At 35.4% G+C, this 22,923-nt stretch overlaps 1 protein-coding gene across 7 annotated transcripts in view; it reads right to left on the reverse strand.

Moving 5' to 3' along the window:
- The window catches only part of IPO11 (importin 11), an 82,215-nt gene that overhangs the window by 30,883 nt on the left and 28,409 nt on the right, over nt 1-22,923 (reverse strand). For all 7 annotated transcript variants that reach the window (XM_032097289.1, XM_032097292.1, XM_032097291.1 and 4 more), the window contains 13 exons: nt 22,033-22,123; nt 20,540-20,587; nt 19,858-19,963; nt 15,906-16,032; nt 14,179-14,212; nt 13,981-14,021; nt 12,803-12,919; nt 11,310-11,423; nt 10,002-10,117; nt 8,460-8,536; nt 3,460-3,539; nt 2,783-2,863; nt 330-425 (listed from right to left, as the gene is read on the reverse strand). In XM_032097289.1, the coding sequence (XP_031953180.1) occupies nt 330-425; nt 2,783-2,863; nt 3,460-3,539; nt 8,460-8,536; nt 10,002-10,117; nt 11,310-11,423; nt 12,803-12,919; nt 13,981-14,021; nt 14,179-14,212; nt 15,906-16,032; nt 19,858-19,963; nt 20,540-20,587; nt 22,033-22,123 (1,128 nt within the window). The remainder of the gene's footprint in view (nt 1-329; nt 426-2,782; nt 2,864-3,459; nt 3,540-8,459; nt 8,537-10,001; nt 10,118-11,309; nt 11,424-12,802; nt 12,920-13,980; nt 14,022-14,178; nt 14,213-15,905; nt 16,033-19,857; nt 19,964-20,539; nt 20,588-22,032; nt 22,124-22,923) is intronic.

Consider the following 22,923-nt stretch of genomic DNA (forward strand, 5'->3'; position numbering starts at 1 on the left):
AACAAAAAACTCCAACACCTAGTAAGGATTAAACTAGGCATAGAGTTACAGCCCTTAAAATTGTTAATAGTGAAGGAACGACAGAACAGCAGAATAAAATTTGTGCTGTTTTATTAAAATAAACACTACATGACAAAACAAGTGACAGGTATGTTGGTTTTTATCTTGTGCTACTGTGTTACTTTGGCAGACTTTTAAAATATATGTCAAAAATCTATCAGATGCTCTTAAGAGAAAATGCAACATCAGTATGAAAAGACTGGGCCAGATAATGGAAGGAAATGTCATTTTCAAAAGGAAAAGTAGAGAGTAGTTAAAGCAACTCTTACCTCCCCATCTATAATCCCCCTGAATACTGATGGCAGAAGGGGTTGAAACATTTGAGGACCCAACACAGGGTTGACTTTTAAGACATTTTCTACAACCTTAAGAACAAAAGAAAAGTAGACAATTAGTAAAGTACATTCATAAATGTTAACTGAAGCTTTAAAACTATGTGTACTGGTATATACATATATAGGATGCTTACTGTTAAATACCAGCAAACCCCAGATTTCTGAAACTATATTCTAGTATTCTGCAAACCTGATCTGCATAAACACACATGGTGAAAGCTGACATGCCAATAAAACCCATCTAGCCAAGCACCCCACAAGCCTCCCCACAGCCCAGAAAAAGTTGATGAGATGGTTTGGAAGAAGGGACCTTGTTCATGCTCCAGGAAAAGCAGCAGACTGAGGTGCTTGACAGGGCAAAGTACCAGCAGTTCAGGGCTTATTTCCATAGCTTTGTCTTGTCGCTTTTCTGAGAAACCACTGGTTAGGACCTACCTGCTCTTTGCAGGTGTGCTCTCAGAGGTGCTATTCTGTGTACCCTGCTCTGGTTCCCAATGTATAAACTCTTTACTCTTTGTTTTTCAGCTCCTTTCCCCCCACCATGTGCTGTTCCCTGGAATAACTTGTTTCCTGCCTTCTTCAGTTTTCCTTTTGCCCAGATGTTTGCGCTCTCCCCTCGTACCAAGATGGAGATGGGAAGAGGCTGTGAGAATAATGGGCTGAGAGCTGCTCACTCCTACTTCCAGGAAAAGACAGAGACCACACATGTATAAAAACACTGATGTATTTATAAAGCACATAAAGGTGTCATAAAGATACCTCACTCAAATATTCTTAGTCTCCATTGACTTCCACCTCAGAGGAATTTCCACAAAGACCTACTCTTCTGTGCTCTTGTCCAATCTCTCCTAAACATTTTTTCTCTTTCTTGAACCTTGTTTCTACTAGTTTAATTTAATTTAATTTCTATTTTTTGCCTTGAGAAAAGTGTTAAGCAGTTGACCCTTTTCAGTGCCTCTCAATTTTGTAGACCTTTAATATGCAGAGGTATAAAACAAGCTTACTATATACAGAGGTAAACATAACTTTTCCCCCACTCATCTTTCTGGGTACAGGAAGTTTTGGTCAACTCATTTGTTCCTTGCACAGTCTTTTCAAACCTTTTATTGTCTGTGTCAGATAATTAGCAAACCAAGTCACATCGAGCCCCAGCAATTTTGCAAAAAATTGTCTTATCAGTCCAAATTAGTATTTTTAAACTTTATTAATTTATTTACTGTTCTAATGCCTACTTTCAATCCAGCTAAAGCTGTTTGTAGGAAAGTATTACAGAAAACACCCCTGGGTGTTTCTGTTCCCAATGCTTATCTTAGATAATTTTTTTGTTTGTTTAACAAATCAGCATAGTGAAGTCTGACAGAACTTTTGCTTTTTCTAAAAATATTTACAAGGATTACAGCTCACTTATCCCTCTGGAATCAAGAGGGCATACTAGGAAATTGTTCAGTTTACTAGACAAATCTTGCAGTTAATGCAAGACCACACTGAGACCCAAGTGAATGAATAAATGATTCTGTATTAGCAGCATAATTCCATTTTAGAAATCTGATTAAAAGCTGCTGCATAAAACATTTGCCCAGCTATAGACTTTAAATAATACCATTGATAGCCTGGAACTGACATTTTAAGTTTCAGAACTAGAGTCCTTATGCTCCTCACAACAGTAACTACAAACAGGGAAGGCTATCAACTTCACCAGCTGTTTTCTGTCCTGGATTCTGCAAGCAGCTGTGTGACCCACCAAAGAGACAGGTGGGATCCTATTTATATCCTTCATTGCATTTACAATTAATTGAATTCCAGTCCAAGTTTTCATAAGCAACACAGAGCCAGCCCCCTGTTAGTGTAACCACTGGAAATATAAGTAGTAGTAGTACACTATAGCTACTACTCAGTTATCTTTCAATGTATATTCCAACTTTTTTTCCTGAAATTCTTCAAAAGACACATTCAAAGTACTGTTATTAGTATTTCAAAAGCTTATGAGTTCCACAACACCATCAGAAGGCTACATGAAAATATAACTTTGAAAAACCTTGAGCAACTCCATTTAAGCAGTTCTGGCCACTCTAACAGCAACTTATGCCAAAGGCAAACAAAACAAAGACTGTTTGCACTCTGTGTCAAGTACAAATGCAAGTATGGGACGCAAAGGAATTTCATGGAGACCACATACACACAGCATTCAATACAGATTGGAAAAGTTTGCTCTATATTCACTAGGTCTCTACACACATGCACAGACTTTAATAAATAGTTAAACCACCACTGACTCCAATGTCAAGTTCTGCTAAATACATTGGCTTCCTCTACATGCTCTACATTCCACTTGAAAATATTACATGTACAGAGCTGAGTATCTGGATATTATTTTCATTATACTCCACCTTTAAAACTTGAACTTGACCTTCAGTAGTTATGTCCTTCAAAAGCTCACAAAATGACCGGCATAAGTCAGCAGCATACATCTGAAATAAAACGAAAAAGAAGGTATTATGCCAAGCATTTTATATATTTGTATGTATTTAAAAACTCAATTCCTTATAGTTTACATATGTCCAAAGACCCAGTTTCTCTTCAAAGATTGTATCTGCTAAAATTTTCATCATTCCTAAACTAATTAAAATCTAATCTAAGCATTTTGTTGAGTTTTTAACATGGCAGGACTTTTAAACAATCAATCTCAAAGACTTTTCCAATGAAGAAGGTGTGACAACAAGGCATAATATCTCTAGTTCAACTCTCGCTAGAATCTATACTCATAATTTTCATCTGGTAGGATAATTAGAGTAACTGTTATTACCCAACACAGGACCTTTTCAGATACCAAACTACTAAATCAATCTGCAAAGCATTAATTCTAAATAATAGTATTTCTCAAATCTGATTTGAGCGTCCACTGTGCACCATAAAGAGCTAACATTAGAACACTGTATTTGTATACCCACAAATGAATAAGACTATAAATGTTTGTGTGTATGGTTTGTTCCAAGATGAGAGAAAAACCAGTTTGCCAGTAAGGAACTGAAGTGGTAATATGAATCTTTATATAATGGTAACATACCTGCAAAAATTCAGATGATGAAAGGAAAATATAAGCATTGATAATCTTAAAGCAATTTTTGAGGTTTTCTGAACTCAGCTCTGGAAAAAACAGAAATCACAATTCAGAACCTGATCACCAAACTGAAGTATAACCAAGATGATTTGCTTCTAAAAGTATTTCTCCTCTCACAGCTTATAGTGCCAGATGCCAACAAGTAGAAGAAAGATCTTAGATCCAGCGCCAATCAGGTTCCCTCTTCCTGCAGAGACAGTTACAGAAGTGGGATGACAACAGCTCTCATGCTCAAATGGAGGCACAAGAAATCCTATGACCTCAAAAGCCAATGATAATTAAAAACAAAAAGCAAACAAACGAAAGTCAGGTTTTGGATGTAATACCGGGGGTAAGAAGACATTAAAGACAGAATAAATGAAACACGTACTTTAGAGACTTGCGATTACTGATAAATGATCTCTCTTACATTGAGTCAGTAAATGCTGAGCAGAAAGAATGAAATAAAGATTGCAGTTCTCCCTGTCTGACCCAGATGCCACATCAAATGGCACTGAGCTGACAAACACTGAGCTGTGGGGCATAGCTCCGTTATTTCAGTGATGAGAGCATCCCCATCTCAGAGACACATACACACAGAAGATGATGTACAGTAGCAGCTTGAAGAGAGAAAAAAAGATATATCCTCAGGCACTACCTGTAAGACTGTTTAAGAAAAAAAAAAAAAATCACTCTGAAACATGTATAAGCAGAAGTCACAGCAAAACGAAAAATTTCAAAAGTTTCACATGGATATTGATACTAGTGCAGAAAGTCCATATTGTCTAAAAACAAGGCAAAAGAGACCAAAAAACATCAAAGGGATAAATTTTCTTAAAACCAGTTTGGGAGACAAACTACTCTTGGTAAAGGAAGTGGACCTCAGCTCCATCATCTTTAAAATATCTAATAAAATCATCATGGTGAGGAAACAGGAAAACTCTTTTATATGAATTTTAAATAAAATACCTTTACCAGATGGAATCAGTGTCTGGCTAAGACTTCATATGTTTCCCGTGGCTTAGATGAAAGCAGCCTGTATGAAAGTGTGGCTTACACCTAGTGATATTTATATATAAAAACTTCTACCATAAAAAGTATCAGATAACAGAATACCATGAGCATGGCTGCTTTTCCATTATAACATCTGTAAAGTTCTGGGGAGGTTCAGCAGATTTTCTTTTTTTCCCCACCCATTAGGTAGAACATTCTATGTTCTACCTAACAAAAAGAACATTAACTAATGTTCTTCCATTTGACATGGCCATAGGACAGCTTTGCATTCATGAGTACATTCATATGTCAGTACTCAGACAGGTCACTTCTTGTTATTATTTATTTTGAGTATTTATGTCTCTTGACTTGAAAAGATATCACCAATCAATCCAATACGCTCATCAAAAGATTCCAATATATCTATGAGTTTAGCTTTAGTAGCATATTAGAGTTACACACTGCGTTCTCCTTAGAGGTCTGCATTTGTGGTTTTTTCTTTACTGCACACAACCATATTTGAAGTTTCAGACACTGAAGCAAGTAGACCAGTTGTAAATAAGTGGTCATAAAAACATAAAGTACTACTAAGTTTTCCATAACTTTCTGTTCTGTGATTCTGTGACAACTGATGAAAGGTAATAAAGTATGTGTAGCAAAAATTGTACTTCAGGTCAAAAGGAAAAAACAGGTATGACAGATGCAATGGAAATGACAGAACTTCCCTCACTCATCTGTAGCTCAATGTTTACCAAAATTTTCTGGAAAGATCTCATGTTCAACTAACTACATTTAAAAGTTAATTATACATCAATTCTCTTGCCAGGTTTTTTGGATCAGAGGAGTTAGTCCAGTTCCAGTAATCTGGTTTTTGCCAGTACCTTTAAAAATACAGCCCATGCACATTAAACCTGATGCTTCTTGGAACAGGTATGTCTAGATTTCGACAATATTCTCAACCTGAAATTGTATCAGATTCAGCTGCCATTTTAAGCAGCCTCAGTGCAGAAATGCCTCTCCATTCCACATTATTCAATACATTGCAAGATGTGTATTAAAGAGACTCTGCAACCCCTCTGTAGGGCAATTACATTTCAACAGAATTTAAACAGTAGCAGCAGTGCTGAACTGAAAATCAAGTATGACAATTATGCTGTGAATAATGATTGTACATCAGTGATAGCACCATAATCTTTGAAGGTCGGTCACTTATGCAAGTGAAATCAAGCCTTCATATCAAATGCAACTTTCTGCTCCTGAAGGCAAATCTAACTGATCTGTATAACTCCTCTGACATCCACTTCCAACAGCAGTAGTACCCTGAAACGCGTACAAAATGATGTTTTCATAAGGACAATTATATCTGGAAAGGAAAAACTACATATTATTTTCAGATTAGTTAAAAAAGGAAAATTAGAAATATTTATATACTTTTTCCCTTTCAGTTCAAAAATCTCACAAATGAATTCTCTCCCTGCCTTCCAGCTCTTCTAGTTCATCCACGTTGAGCTCTGACATTTTTTCTGAATGACTTACATGCTGATGTAGAAGTTAAACATACCAGAAAAATAATTACATTAAGGTCTATTACAGTAATTCCACTCAGTAAAAATAAATTCAGAAAACAAAGGTCAGAAGGTAAACATTCCTTACATTGTATTTTCAAGAACTAATTTCTGGAGCATCTTGTCTCTACTTCTCCACCCTTCTTCAAAAGACATAAGCATGGTAACTATCTATTTAGAACTTCCCTTCACCTTATGTGTCCTTTGACTTTTACTTTGATGACTACAGACTGAATTGAAAACCAGTATCTGAGAAATTATCTTTTTTGCCTTATCTCAGACAGTTAAGTCACACAAGACTTTGCAATTTTGACTTCCCTGTTAAAACACCTTGTTCTGACAGCTACATCATCATGCTAAGAAGGACAGGAAGAGTCTGACTTTAAGTGCTGAAGTTTCAGGTGAACACTGCTACTCGTATACTGGAAAAACTCTGCTATCGGTTTAAGACTGAACAGTTATTTAATTAACTGTGCTAGTTATTTAATTAACTAGCACAGTTGATCATCACCGATCAATATATTTTCTTTTGCAAGATGCCACACCTTTAACTGTACTGTTGCACTTGATTTAAGTGAAGAATCTCTTTTTCAAGCATTGTGAATTAAGTAGCTGCTTGAGGGCAGTATTATACTGGTTTTCTAACTACCATGTTTTAAAATAAGGTTAGCACTAATCCAAAATTCCAGCTCCATTTAAGCATCACAATACCACGGCTGTGTTATGTGGAGGCTGTCTAGTCAGATTCTCCTGATGTCAACAGACAGAATTTGTAGGCGAAGAGCATATCAGAATGGTTTCCACTTCCTGGCAAAATGTGCCGGGAAAAAAATCATTTTGGTCTACAGCAATCAAAATTTTTGATGAACTCAACACTCAGAAAAGAAGTTTCTTAGAAAAATGCTCAGGAAATAAAGCAGTACAGAAGCCCACAGGACGAAATCACTCTGTGATTACACATCAGCTGCTGTGTTTTTGCCACTCACTCCCAACCCTGATAAAAAAACCTTTGACATAAGCATGTTTGAAGGCTTGTCCTAAGGAAAGCCCACCCAGCTTAACTGTACTGCTTGCTGTACCAGCATCATACAGCTTTCATTTTTCAGAATAAATAACATTTATTTAAAAACATTGGGTTTTTTTCCCAAAGGAGAGCATCACTATTCTCCAGGATTCACTCATAAATTAAGGAAGTCACTACAAGTATAGAATATTCCTGAATAGCTCCACCTTTCGTTAGCAGAGTACGCCAAGGTTGCCATTCCTACTCATACTGAAAAGTATCACATGAGAACTGGGGAGAAAACATCTGTAGCAACAGACACACCACAAATACAGAGTATTTCTGAATTTAACTCAAGCAGATTAGCAGTGTGACAAACTATGAAAATCACAGCCATTCATGCAGTGCAAGCTTCCTGTAGCAGATACTACCTCTGACTGACACACAACAGGAAGGCGGAACAGTAGGTGTGTAGTTACAGATGATGGCAACAGTAAGTACTCAGCAGCTACAGAATTTTGGAGGTAGCTCTGGAGTATTTAACTATAAAACCACTACTTAACAGAGCAGTTTTGTCATTAGAGATTCTGTATACAAGGAGAAATAACAGAAGACATCACCTTGCACCTACCTACTGTGATGTAACTTTCTACTAACCTTTAGTCAGAATAAAATAGTAAGTGCTGAAAACAATTATCAATTTAAAGGCTAACTTCTGTAATTCTATGACCACATTTCCCTAAAAAAATTAACCAGTTTGCTCTATTAGCTTTGCAACCTACAAAAGCACAGCTAAAGATCTAAACACAAACATATTAACATAATAAAATTAAACTACAGACTTTTTATACTCCTTTTAATTATGAAGCAAAAGCACTTGAAATATCAGTATTTCCTAAGCACTGAATCTTAATTCTCATTATTAAGTTTATATTTTGCCAACAAACTGCTGCTTTTAATTTTAGTGCTTGACCCAAATGTTTATAGACATATTTAGGTAGTTTGAAAACATCCTACATTGTTATTAACTGAATAAGGGAAAAGCTAATAACTTCATATTGGTCGTAAACAGATCAGGCAAGTATCCCATATAATCAATATCAGTAACACTTGGCACATTTGGTGTTAAAGTTCAGAAACTTCTTAAAATACCCTCTGAAATGATAAACTGAAATTTGTCTTATCTTTTGGGTACAGCAGCTCCAATTTATTAAAAAATAGAGAACTGGGTAAGTAGATGATAAATATTAAAAAAGAGGAGCAAGTCAGACAATAGAAACCTGTTCCTGTATTTTTGTTCCAATTTTGCAAGCTCCCATAGTACTTGCAGCCACAGGAGCATTGCTTAGTGCATGAACAACAAGCAGCAGGAAAAAACTCTGAAATTTTATTAGTAAAAGACTTACCAAGAAGGGCAGACATATTCTGAAATATTCTCAGGAGTTCTGGTGTAAGACATGGACTATTCTCCAAAGTTACTAACCTACAACCAGATTAAGACAAATATTTCAGATGATGTACAAGTAACATTGAGCAATCATTTTGACAGATGTAAACATTTTAACTTCCAGAAACCATCTATATTATCAACAACGTGTAACAATTACCAGAAGCATACTTCAAGCAGAGCAATAGTCCTTACAAAACGCTCATCAGTATACGCACAGGTCTTGCCAAGGTAGGAAAATAAAGACAACATAAGCTCTGAATTGCAACAGTGAGAAAGTCTAAGTAGCCAGCCAAGGAACTCAGAGAAGGTGGGTAGAAAGGTGCAAGGACAACACATGTTGTGTTCTACACCTCAAAGGAGAAGATGTGCTAGACCAGCTCACACTTTTATGGGTTTTTTTATGCCTGAAATTGTTTATAACAATTTAAAATTCCTGAGGTTTGAAAACAGTAGTTATAAATTAAGTTTGCATTTAAAGGCACAGCAGCAAATTCCAGTTTTTTTCCTAGATCTTATGGGACTACCATATTTAAAGAATATATCTGGTCATGTGGAATAGCTGTTTTCCTGCTCTTGGCTGAAGAAGCCATTAGAGTCTCAACTGTTTCTGCCAGCTCCATCCAGATTTCTCTGATGCTCTTGGACATCTAAAAATACTCTTCTGCACAGACATCAGAAGAGCAACCTCAAGATCAGTATTACTAAGAATATATAAAGGTTCTGAACTGATACATGTAAAAGGCCCCTATCCTAAATTTTGAGAAGCTCTTGCACTTTAACTTGCTGCCACCAGCATTATAAATTTCAGTTTTGCTGTACATAAGAACATATCATTTGTAGGTTAAGTATTTGTAATTGAAATTCACAATTTAGATCTCATTTGCTACAATTTAGATCAAAGGAATTGCTTACTATTTTAACACAAACTATGAATTCCAATTCTTCAGAAGTATGTGCTGACTTAGGTCCAGGTAACTGTTCTCCCCTCTTGCAGCATCGGCTGCACCAGAAACAAATAAATCAGGCTCATGGCAAACTGAGGAGACTGTCACTTCTTATTTTATGTTCAGTCACCAAATAGTCTGAGATATAGAAGGTAACTTCTACATTTTATCCTTGTACTTTTGACAATTCCTGTAACTAGCTCTGAGATCCATTGGCTCACTGTTCTTCTGAAGTCAAGCACACCAAATTGTTAGTTTAGCACGCACATTATAGTGAATCTAGACTTTTTGTCTTGCTGTTCATTATCACTACAGAATGGTATCTTCAGTATCAACTGCCTGAAAATTAATTATAAAGGAAACACAACTAAAAATAGCTGAGTATATAAATTTCCTAATCTCCTATCTTCTGAGAAAAGGCGTGATACAGGTGATGTCAAGGTAAGGTAACAAGAATATATCAGTTTTAATATTCAAAGCTTTTGACAATTTTTTCTTCTGGGGATACAAAAATAACTGTTTCAAAACTAGAATCAGATAGAAAACATTCTTACCACAGCTCTAAACCATCTTCCAGAAGATAGACATGTGGAGGCTGAGAAACATCTGTACTCAGTTGGATAACTGGAAGTAGAAAGGGATAAAGATTTTTGCTGTCTGCTCCCAGTCCCTACAAAATAAGTAAGAAATATAAAGTATGTCAAAAACCTTAAATCAAGCATTTCAAAATCAGCATGGAAAAGATCTACAATGCTGTTATATTCACTCGTAAACATGCATTCAAGAAATCAGAGGTTGAACTTGCTTCCATTTCGTACAACAATAAAATAGTCTGTTATTCCTAAGCGTATTTATCAATAGTCTGCAAGAAAAAATGATAAACATACATTCCTAAAAACATTCTCTCTTGGAAGAGTCACAAGTCTAACAAATACCAAGTGACTAAAAGCTGAATGTTTTACAGATCAAGAAAGTAATTACTCTTTGGTTCTTATCATTTACAAAATAGTTTACATATTCTAATAATCAGGAGAAGTGTTTGTTTTTATAGCTACACAAAGATTCACAGACTTATGACAGTGATTTAGTTTTTAAATGATCCATGAGACTTCTGAACAATGAAGAGTAAATTGGGAACTACTGCCAATTACTGAACAGCATTACAAAATACTGTAATATTACTGCTTAAGAGAACTGAGGCTAGTGGAATGCTGAATTTGCATAATTCCTGTATTTTGATAATGGAAAATTTTTAATTATTTGATGTTTCTAAGTTGCAGCTTCTCTGTGGATTTATCTACTTACTTAAAGAAACATGCCTTAAAAGAAAAAGATTCTTCTATAAATTTGCCTCATCTTTTTGTGTCTACCTAGACCAAGAGATAAACCTTTAGTAAAAAAATACTGATATTTCAGGCTCCACAGGGGACAGAAACAAGAATTTCCACAATTTGTTTATGGTAAAAACGTGTTTCCTCTTCACTTAAAGTTATGTCACTTTTTAAAGAACCTTTATTTCTCCTTTTATAATAATATTTGTCATTTCCCGTTCATTTTCTCTCCGCTGTTAACCTCTACAATACCATCCTCTTAGGTCATGCATTTCCACAATATCAAGACTGCACCCATATTAAGTCTGTTCCTGTACAGACACTGTAGAAGAGCACTTCTCTTCGTCTCTGCTAGTCCTACTATATCTTCTTTGACATGCAGCAGGGGTTGGAAAGGTTGGGTGGCACAGAATCCGTATTAAAGAGGTAGTTAATAGCATGGATTCTGCAGGCAATATAGCCACATACTGTTTTATCATCAAGAAAGAACTGTAGCAGATACTGACAACTTTTATGTGACTGATTCCTTACCTGGATGAGATGGATTAGGGTGGTTAGAATGGCACATCGTAGCATATTGTGCTCCTCACTCTGCTTCCAAAGGAGTGGTAAATACTGAACCAAACATCCTACATATGGTCGTATCTAAAGTTCAGAATAAAAATTGGCTTCTTAGTTGTGAAACAAGAATAATAATTTATCCCAAGCATAGTTTTTGAAAAATGTAGGAGCTGCTTTTGTCACAGTAGAAATACAGTTTGCTTAAATCTTACTAAAACACCATATTCTTTACTTTGTGACTGAATTAACTTCTGACTACAGAGTACTTTGAAAAGAACATATTACTTATGGTGACATTTGTGCATGGCAATCAAGCTTATGTAGTAAATAGGACACTAAAAATATCCAAAACTTGATACGCAGAGATATTTTCATATTAATACATTCTTCACTTAGACAGGATTCTTAAACAACATCATACTTTAAGACCAGAAACAACAGTCCCAGTAAAACCAAAAAAAAAAAAAAAAAAAAGCTGAATAACCTCTGAAGTTACCTATCCTTTGAGCAGGATTTAGACTGTGTAACTTCCAGAGATTTGTCCTAGCCTACATTTTTTATTATTATGCTCTTCAGTACTAAAACGTTAATCTATTTGTCTTCTAAAGTATTTAATTAGTAATTAACCTAAACATATTCAAGGGTTCTTTCTCAACTTGTCTTTAATGCTGCTTCTCTAGATGATCTAAACTGCAGGGAAATCTGCTGTCATGCTGACTTTTCCTGCAAGGGACAATTATGAAAGCTTAATCTGGCTCTCAGACAGAATTATTTGTAGAAAGACGAGGATAAGCTCAAAAACATGCATTATCTCTGTCCTTAATACAGTAATACTGGAAAAAAAAAAAACAAACCAAACCCACCACAACAAAACCTGAGACAAAAGCAGTCAGCTATTCAGTTTAATTCTGCAAAACTATCTTCAAATTCTTTATGTAAAAGCTGAAGCACATACTTTAACACTAAAGTACTGAATTTTCATAATGTGAATTTGAAACCTATCATGCAGTTAAGGAGAGTGCTGTAGAGGCAACTCTGACCCAGACCAGTACTAACAAGAAATTACAAATTTAACTGTACACTCCACAGGAGTGCAAAGCATTTTTCCCAAAAAACATCTTTTTTAATATGTAAGATAGATTAAAATACTAGTTCAGATATGAGACAATTAAAATAAATCACAAATAAATAAATAAAATTACAAGAAATGCCACAAGATGTGAAAATCCTTCTGTACTCCAAAAGCTGATTCAATACAAAAAATACATAGTAACTTAGGAAAAGTAAGTTAACATTTTACATGAAAGATAAATGAGACTTGAAAAGAGAACCAAGTAATGCCAACAGCGCAGGCATCTCTGACAACAATAACCAGTCTATTAATTGATGACATTTTCCTTCCACATCAAGTTCTCCTCTGTGTTCTTAGGACAAAGCTAAAACTGAAATATATATTTAAATACCTGCATATTGACTCTTTCAATCACACAAGACAGAACATGAAGAACATGCATTTTGGTGTCACACTGTGTTACTTCCTGAAGCAGCTGAAAGAGCAGTGTAAACATGGACTCTAGGTACTAAAAGAAAAATAAAGAAATGCAGATTAGACCATCAAAAATACAACTGGTGACATGAACTTGTAATTTTCCTGTATCCTTAAAACTCTACGACATCCATAAACTTTGAAAAACACTTACAAAGCATGCAAAATGTTACTCTTTCACTTGGAAAAAAGCACATTAGCCAATCACTGCCTAAGCAAGGCAAAAATATTCAGATATGCTCTTACACAACAGCTCAAACACGATCAGTTTGAACGTATACGACTTTCGTGTTTTGGTAAGTGTAAACATGATTTCACAGGTAAAATTGGCTGTCTCTCCAGAAGGAGCACTTTGTTGGAGTCAAAGCAAAGGTACAGTCTTCCAGCTTTTGGGGCAGTAGATAAAAGTTAAATATTGAACTGAAAAAGACATGTTAAAAAAATCCCAGTGTTTACAGTCTACATGCACTCTGCATTTTTGTTTTCTTTGTTCTCAAGCGAGTTGAAATTAACATGGAAGTCATAATAAAATAAGAAAAAACTAAATTTGAGTGATGAAAATAAAACTTTGATCTATTTATCTCTTTTCACTGTTTACTTAATGACAACAGTAATGACCACAGTAAAGAACACAAATACAGGAGAACCAGAAAGTAGCGCCTTTTTAAGGCACTACTTTAACCACACACTTGTATTTAATATTTTTAAGAAGCAGCAGGTTGGAAAGAACTGCATGAAACGGGCATGTGGAAAGCCACAGTGGTGTGGAGATGTGTTCGTTAGATACAGTTTTAATATTTTCTTATCATAAAGAAACTTACTATCTGGCAACACCCAGTATAGAGTACTAAACCCACTGCTATGAAGTTGTAACAGCCATAGTATTAAAATGTTCTGAACTTTGTATCTACACATTAGCAACCTTAACAGCAGCAGTACGAGTATATATTTTGGTCTATGAAGAGTGAACATACAATATAAACATGCACACACATCAATTACTAGACAGTGTAGCTCAAAATGAAACGGGAAAGTATTTTTTCCTGCTTTTCTCTATGGATTTATCAACTCTTCAGAATATATAAATGTTCTTACTGGTAAGAACTGGTCAGTTCTGAACTCAAAGTCATCTACAGGTAAACAAACATTAAGGAAAAATAATACGGATTGCAGATGGATACCAAGACTCAAATGAGCAAAAATATAATGTGAAGAATTTGGTAGTAAGTTTAAAATTGTTTTTCAGTAACTCAGAATTAAGAACTAATCAAACAGCTTTTCAAATAAGGATATTTAACTTCAGCGTCGTAGCTGTCTCAATACGGACCTGAAAGACAAAAGTCAAGAAGCATCATGCATACGTCCATTAAGCATTTTGATTATCCACACAGTATCTGACAATATCAAATCAGCTGATGTTTTTGCAATTGAATCATTCTCTGTGTCCTATCATCCTCTAAGAAATGCAGTTAGTTCATTTTCATTCACTTTTATTTTAGTACCCTTTACATTTTATTTGTCATTGCTAAAGTGGTAGAAATTGAAAAACCTACTGAGGTGAAACCTTCAAGGACAAGAAGTAATTAAACACGAAGATATCTATCTAGACTGTGATAAAACTCTTGCAATAGAGGAGTTTAACTTGGAATTATCTCATGGCTTGCTGTCAATCAAGAAGCACAGAATCAAATAAACTCAGCAAACTACACTGTTCTTCCTGTAGATGCTTAGAAATGCCTTAGAAAGCATTCAGTAAAAACATCTGACACAGAAACACAACCTACTCTGCTACAGCTGTCTGGAATCACAGAAATTATTGTTATGACTGGCAATTACTAACTAATACATACCTACCAAACTAGCAAAGTTTATTTTTTGGGTTTTTTTGTGGGCTGCTAACCCTGTTTGTTCAGAAATAAAAACAAAATAAACAGCAAAACCAGCATCTCAACTTCATCTCACCTGTTGGCAAACTGAAGTTGTAGCTTAAAACCACAGACTTGTACTCAAGCAATTTAGCAACCAATGCCTTTTATCATATCCTGCTAGCAAGTAATTTTAACGCCTAAATAACCATAGAATCACAGAATTATTACAGATGCAAAAGACCTTTAGGATCATCTAGTCCAACCGTCAAACCAGCATCACCATCACTAAACCATGTTCCTATCTGCCATATCCACACATTATTGAAACATTTCCAGGTGAATCCACCTCTTCCAATGCCTGACAACTCTTTCAGTGAAGAAATTTTTCCTAATGTCCAACCTGAACCTCCCTCGATGCAGCTTGAGGCCAATTCTCCTTGTCCTGTCACTGGTTGCCTGGGAGAAGAGACTGACCCCCACCTGGCTACAGCCTCCTTTCAGGCAGGTGTAGAGTGATAAGGTCTGCCCTGAGCCTCCTTTACTCGAGACAAAACAACCCCAGCTCCCTCACCTGCATCCGCAGCCTGTGGCACTGCCTGGGGTTGTTGTGATCCAAGGGCAGGACCTGGCACTGGGCCTTGTTGAACCTCACACCATCGGCCTCAGCCCATGATCTAGCCTGGCCAGATCCCTCTGCAGAGCCTTCCTGCCCTCCAGCAGATCAGCGCTCCCACCCAGCTTGGTGTCATCTGCAAACTCACTCAATCAATGCTGTATAGTGAAGGGACTAGTCACAGAATAACTCTGTTCTAACTACATAAAGTATCCATTCATTTATAAACTACTGCAAGATATTCAATAATTTTATTCCTACAAAAACAGATTGTTGTTCTCAGAACTCATTTTCCCACCAAAGTCATCACTTGACTGAACATCTTCAGGGCTCATTTAATGTCTTTGACATTACTGTTCAGTATCTCCACAATTAAACATCACCACATCTTCCCAATGGTTAATCTTTTGCAAGACACAACAGACTTTAAGGCATGATGATATGAAATTCTCAATAAAGTTTACACAAAGTAAGGTATTTCTGTTTCATCTGTGATTACAACAAATGTGTAATCCAAAAGATTAGTTATTTATACTTACCACTAAGTCACGGTCTTGAAGCAAGTTACAAATTGCTTCATATAAAACAGGTCTCAAGTCTGATTTGAATTTTACAGAAATCCACTGTCCAATCAGCCATATTACTCGTCGGCGTATTGGTTTATACCTTTAAAAGTAGGAGGAAAAAAAATTGCACTCGTGAACTCATTGCACTAGTTATAATAGAATATTTTGATGAAAAAGATATCCAAGAATCACGATGCAAATATTATTGCCCAAAACAATTAAAAGACTTAGTTTGTCAGGATCAACTTCAGAGCAAAAACCTTTTCCATTAAAATTCTTCACAAGAAGGGCTCAGGAAAAGCCAACTTAGTCTGAAAAAGATAATTTTCATCCTAAATGACTGCATCTTGAATGTCTCCCTAAAGATACAGTTCATTCTGCATACAGCACACCAATTAAAAAAAAAATAAAAATAAATGTTAAATTTATTATGGCAATCATGGTATCTACTGCTTTCACTATAGTTCCCAGCAATTCCCTTGACATTCTATTTATGCTCAAAAATTTTAAGTCAGATACAATTTAAAAATGCAAACTTAAGGACTGCACTACAGCAACTGTCAGAGTAGTTCACTTCATCAGTCTAAAACTATTCTAAGAACAGACATTACCTAATCTTGCACTACTGCCATGACAAGGGCACAAATCAAACAGCTTTAGAGTCAATGGAAAGAACAAACCAGAACAATGATTGAGAAAAACATTTCACAGAGCTGCTATTTTTCCCCAATGATCAAATAACTCAGATTTATATGTTTAACTTGCAGATATGTGAAGTTAAGAAAGATGAACCATATTTATAGAATTTTAACTAATATATTGTTACTGTAAATGTATTTTTCATTTGATTCATTTGAATGTCTTGTTAGCCATCAAGATGCCATATAAACTGAAGTTGACATTTCTCTACATTTAGTAAGTATGTTTTATTAAACATTCCCATAACTATGAGACTATAAACAAAGAACATCTTCAGAGAACATGAAAGTTGTGGAAATAGCATATATAAAGCAATTCATTAGACTGGAACACTAATCTAACAAGGAATAACATCCAGGGTTGCTCAATGTTTACTGAGTGGCAGTAAAACATCAATAACGCATGCTGAAGCATGACTTACACAATACATTGCCTCATTAATAAATCCTTTGATTTGTTCAAGAAGCTGTGATGATACAACTTTTTCTACTCTTAGAAGGCCTGTATCTGACACACAAACTTGTAAACATCAGAGTATTAAAAAAACTAAGTGATTTTCTTGAGATTGGAGTTGGACAGTTTTCAAACCACTATCAAATAAAAGTTATAAATGACATGATCTAAGTACATAACTGTCTGCTGACAGCAAAGATTTTCAGGTCTGCTGGTATCTATTGTGTGATCCATACGTCCTACCTGCATCTCTATATTACTTCTCTCTCTGTCTCCATGATAGAGAAAATACAAAATGTTTTTGAGATTTTTTGGGGTAGGTGTGCGTTTGGGTTTTGTCTGGGTTGAGATTTTTTTGTTGGCGGGGGGGGGGTTGTGGGTTTGCTTTTTAATACTTAAGTTTCTAGGAACTCTTCTGCTCATAGGTGCTCATTTTTGAGGTCCTACTTTTTCTACATTCACTATTTCTGGGAAAAGCTCACCTCAGAACATTAGCTTTCACAGAAAGAGCACACACTGACTAAACACAGGTCTACCACTAAGCCTGGTGGACCTAAAGCTCACATGGGAAAAGTGACCATATTCCAAAATAAGGCAGTCTGGACTGCATAAGACATTCAAGTCAAAACTATTTTACTTTGTCTCTCAGCAGAAAATGTTGCTTTACAAATGAGTTACCACAAAAAAGAAGGTATTCAGTAAACTACTTTCATATTAAGGAAAAGTTTCTCATTAATCAGTACTAAACTAAGGATAATGGCAAGCTATAAATTTGGCAATGCACTGTTTCTAAAAATCTTTTAGAATTTTTTTTATTAATTCCATATTTCTTCTACTGCTGTGGTCATGGTTGATGGGTTTACTATCAACAGGTAATGAAACATTCAGAGAAAACAAAACACTGCAAACTCCACGCTCATTGCTGACAACAGACAGGTTTGTGCTTCCAAACATCAACTAGTTCTTGAACAAGCATGAGTCACCATGGGACATTCTGTGGGACAGCAGGTCATACCCTTCAACCCACTCTATCTGAACTGCATACGTATTCCAAAGCTGCTGGTAAAGCAGCACTCCATTCAAACTACTGCCTCCCCTTATTGCCATGGTGGTCTCCAATGATGAAGCGATTAAAAGCAGTTCAAGCAAAAAGGGCTTCAAAATTCCAGACAATTTCTGCTACAAGCTTCTGCCCCACAGGAATTTCATCCTGGGATATCGCAAATGCCAACCAAATGGTTATACCAGCTCTCTTTCTGAACTGTAATATAACTGTATCAACAACACAAAACTTGTCACAACACAAAGTAAGTTTTACTTATGCCATATGGGTGAATAGCATAAAAATGCCTTAGCCAGCATGTGCTGCAAAGTTCATGGCAGCTTTATTTAGAGACTGCTTCTGGTGGAGCACAACAGCAAATGAACAATCTTATACAAGATCTCCCATTTTTTCCTGCTCTTCTGACATTTAGCTTAACCATTAGAATACTTGGCCACTTGTAAATAGTAAGTGAAATCTTAGTTTAAAAAATAGTCTAATGAGAAAAAGAATAAAAGCATTAGGAGACAGCAGGTAAACAACTGTGGCAATCATTCTTCGACACTAACATAAGGTTATACATCTCAAAGTAAGTAATTAATTTTTTTAAAAGTATACTGTAGTGAAAGGAAGCATTTTAGTATTTTAACAGGATCTTCCACTCTACACGAACTCTCTATGTAAACAGAGCATTTGGAAATAAAAGAGCTGACTAGTGACCCACTACAGAAATAATTTACAATTTATAGTAGCTCCTAAGGGTATAAGGAAACAAATTAGTTGATGTTTCACATAAAGATTGTCACTGGTAAGATGAACTGCAAATGTAGAAGAAAAACATAGTTACAGTCTTCAAAGGACATTCGGGTCAGCACTAATAACTGTGCTGAGAAAAACAGGACATACTTATTTAGAGTCACTGCCTGATTTGAACTTGTCTGATAAGGATCAGCATGCACAATAGTGGTCACTGTCCTTCCCCTGGGGAAAGAGTGAGTTTGAGGAAAAGGGAGGAACAGTGTCTTCCAGATAGCGACAGCTCAGTCTGTACTGAGATGCCAAAAATGATCTTTCAAAGTACCCCATGATATTCACTAAATAAGAGGTACTCATGTGAAGGCCATCCAAGTGAGGGTGACCTTGGTGAGAAGGAAACACCACAGCAGATGGACTGTAAAAAACTCTTCATGTAGAACAAGCCCGCAATCATTCACTCTTTACAACACAACCCAAATCCTTATTTCCCCTATTTATTGCAGCAAAATTAACAGAACAGAATTACAGAGGGCTTGTATTTAAACTTAAAGAGAAGAACGAATTGCTATTTTATAAAACTACAGTTTTATAGGGACTATTTCCACAGATTTCAGTTGGACTTGCTGCCTAGAGGACTCTAGGGTCTCCGGAGGTCTCATTTCTTTAAATGAGAGAAGGTGGTTATCCTTAGAAGGTTTTGTCAACTCTAACGTATGCAAGAAGACAGACAATGTACTTTTACAGAACCCTGGAAGTATCCACCACACAGTAATTTAAACATAAACTATCAAGAACACTGTCACTTCTGTGACTGTATCAGTTATCTGTATGCATTTCATACCTCTACTCATTTAGTGGATGTGTTTCAAGGCTGAGTATTTTTCAACTTAGCGATTATTAGACATTATATCTTATCAGATTTGTATCAACAGTTTGTATTTAAATGATGAAGGCATAACAAACCAAGATGTTTACCTGTCATGAGAAACCTGTAGTTCTGCTAATAGTTGATTTTTAAACCATTGATCAAAATCCACACTATCAAATAGTTCATAAGCAGCCAGTCCAACCGCATTATACACTGGGGAAAAACAATAGTTATGCTTATTGTTTGCTTAAATGTTAATCTTTTAATACTAAATAATCAGATTAATTTAATATTCAAACCACATTTTGGTAACCTGAACATAATAAAGCAAACAAAACTAAAGCATATCTTTCTTTACAAAGTTTTATCAGACCATGGTGAAAAGGAGCTCTGGTGGAAATAGTAGAAGAAAGACACTATAGAAGAAAGGTTAGATTCTTGAAAAGAGCTAGAAGCCAAAAGAACAATAAGGATCTTATTCTATCATCAAGGATGGTTCCATAAGAAACAATTATTATGTTTTGCCATAAAATCTCCTCACTTGTAAAATGGACAGAGCATCTCCATGAAAGCACTGAAAGTCATTTACTTGGCAGAGCAGAAAGAACAGTTCAGTAAAGGACATTGCTTGCTCCAGAAAAAAGCCAAAAAGCAGTGTATTTTTACATACACATTTTCAAAGGTCAAGACCAACATCAATCAGAGGAGAATTCATGCAAATTTTAAGAAGTCAAACACATACACAAAAGTGGCTCTGTTACTTCAAAGATAAAGTAAAATTTAATTTACCAGCATCTTTGATCAGTATAGCATTGGTATTTTCCATGTTGGTAGATCCTACAAGCCAAAGTTAAATAAAAAAGTGTCACTAAAACAAGGAATGCAAGAAACTTGCATTTAAAGCACTTAAATGCTTCAAAAAAGTAAGACACGAATTAAGACTGCTTTCACTGCTTTTATTTCATTTACAAGTTCAGTCATTTCACTTTTGATACTTTGTTCAGTGAATACACCAAAAGCAAATCTCTGCTTTCCTACCCTATTTTTGACTTACTTCTTTGGAGATGAACATTTTTAATAGCAACATAAACATAAGTCAGAAGCAAGTATTTTAAATGAACAGACTCAAAATCTGTAAATTGCAGACAACTGTCAACCACATAGTACTACATCCAAGAGGGTCCTAGACCTAGTTCCCTTATTTTTTATATAAGCATGCCTATAAGTAAATATTTTCCAAAGTTTTAAGAATTAATGGATTCTTCATATCATCTAGTACTTCAACAGTAAATCTCAATTTGAAGAGCAGAAGAAAGCTGCTATGGGCCCCAGGAGAGTTAAAAAAGTATGGATATATCTTTTATCATGGTAGTATTAACTCATGTAATTTTAGGAAAACAAAACACATTACCTATCAACCCTATGATAAGGAATCTTTTACTACTCCCCATATTACAGCACAACGAGCCATCTCAAAACCTATGTACACAAAGCAATTTATGAAGAGATTCTGTAAACTCAGAAAATCAGTATTTTATTTTGATAAAATTTAATGATCCTTTCTGATAACCTCGAATACAAAATATTGTAAGTCAACTAAGGCACAACTAGGGGAAACAACCTGAGTTGAAATGACAGGGGAAAAAAAAAGCCACTCCCACTTATTATCTTTCCTGGCCATTGTAAAACTTAGTTTGGGGACAAAGAATCACAAAGTAAAACAAAGAAAATATGAATCATTCCCCAACCTATGAATAATTCAGTCTTCATACAGAAACCCCATGAATTTTTAAAGCAGATTCTTCAGATTTGGAAAGTCCTCTAGACTCTCCAAAGTGACAGTATAACAAACTTTTTATTTTGAAGTTTTTTCTCCCCCCAAGATTTTGGCAGAGACACAGCATGAACTGCCTTGCAATATTTAAATAAGAAGTTCCCAACAAAAAACAACCCAAAGAATTCATTCCGCTTGTGGATCACTGTCAAGAAAGTCTGAAACCTCATGAAATTAGAAATGCCACATTTGTCAATCCTCTAAAACATCTATGATGAAAAGCAAAGAGCCTTTAGGACTTCCTCCTCCTAGATACACAGTGCATTTCATTATGGTAAGTTTAGAAGTAATTTTAAAATATTAAGATGTACTTTCAAAAATACAGAGAGAATGCACTATACAATATTAGATATTACAAGGTCAAATTGTTTAATAGTTGACAAGAGTGTGTTATGAATGTAAACAATTCTACATTTTTTATGTCCTTCGTTTTTTTTAAAGAACTTACCTTGTAGACTGTGAACCATTTCTAGAAGAACTGGGGTAAGAGTTTGATTATATTCATGAAAAATATCAATAAAAAGAACTTCTGTGCACGGCTGAAAAATTAAAAGATCTGGTTAGAATCTATTAAAGGCAATTAAAATACATTTTATGCTAAAATTTTCAGTGCTGAATACCTCACACTGAAGGTCGTAATTTAAAACACAATATATTGTAGCAAAATTAGTCCTGTAAGAAATACCACTCTTTCTACAATACATTGTGCTTTAACTCAGCAAGAGTTTGATGGCTACATCTGTATCAACCAGTTTTGTGGCAGAACAATGAATCTGTGGAGTGAAACAGCTGGTGCTGTGCAGCCAGTGACCACACTGTAGGTGTGTCACAGGTTGTTTTTGTATTGGCTTATTGGCTCTAGGTCAGTGACTTGGACTGAACACCCTTTTTTACAAGTGGAACATACAAGATGTACCACGCTGGGTATTTTAGTTTTAAAATAAAAGTAATCCAGCAGAAAAACCTTGAGATCTCTCTGCAAAGGAAACCACAGCAGTTACAATTGGGAGATACACTACAAGAGCGTATTTCTGATCTGAACTGAATTAACTACTATAATAACTAATTAATGAATAAAATTAACCAATAAAGATGCACCTGGAACTTCCTTCACTCATCATGTCTACTGTCTACTAACAAAGTCATAAGCAGTTACATCAGTTATCAGTTTAAAAGAGACAGCTTCTGCTGACTTTAACCAGATGTTACATAATTCAAATGTTGAAGCAAACTCCTTTATCCTCCCTCTTAAAATATGAAGTGCATAGATTCCCGTGTATTTCAGCAAGTTCGAACACTGATAAAAGAATGAAGTTAAACTTGACTAAATCTAAAGAAA

This window comes from Corvus moneduloides, chromosome Z (genome assembly GCF_009650955.1).
Source record: "Corvus moneduloides isolate bCorMon1 chromosome Z, bCorMon1.pri, whole genome shotgun sequence".
Classification (NCBI taxonomy): Eukaryota; Metazoa; Chordata; class Aves; order Passeriformes; family Corvidae; genus Corvus; species Corvus moneduloides.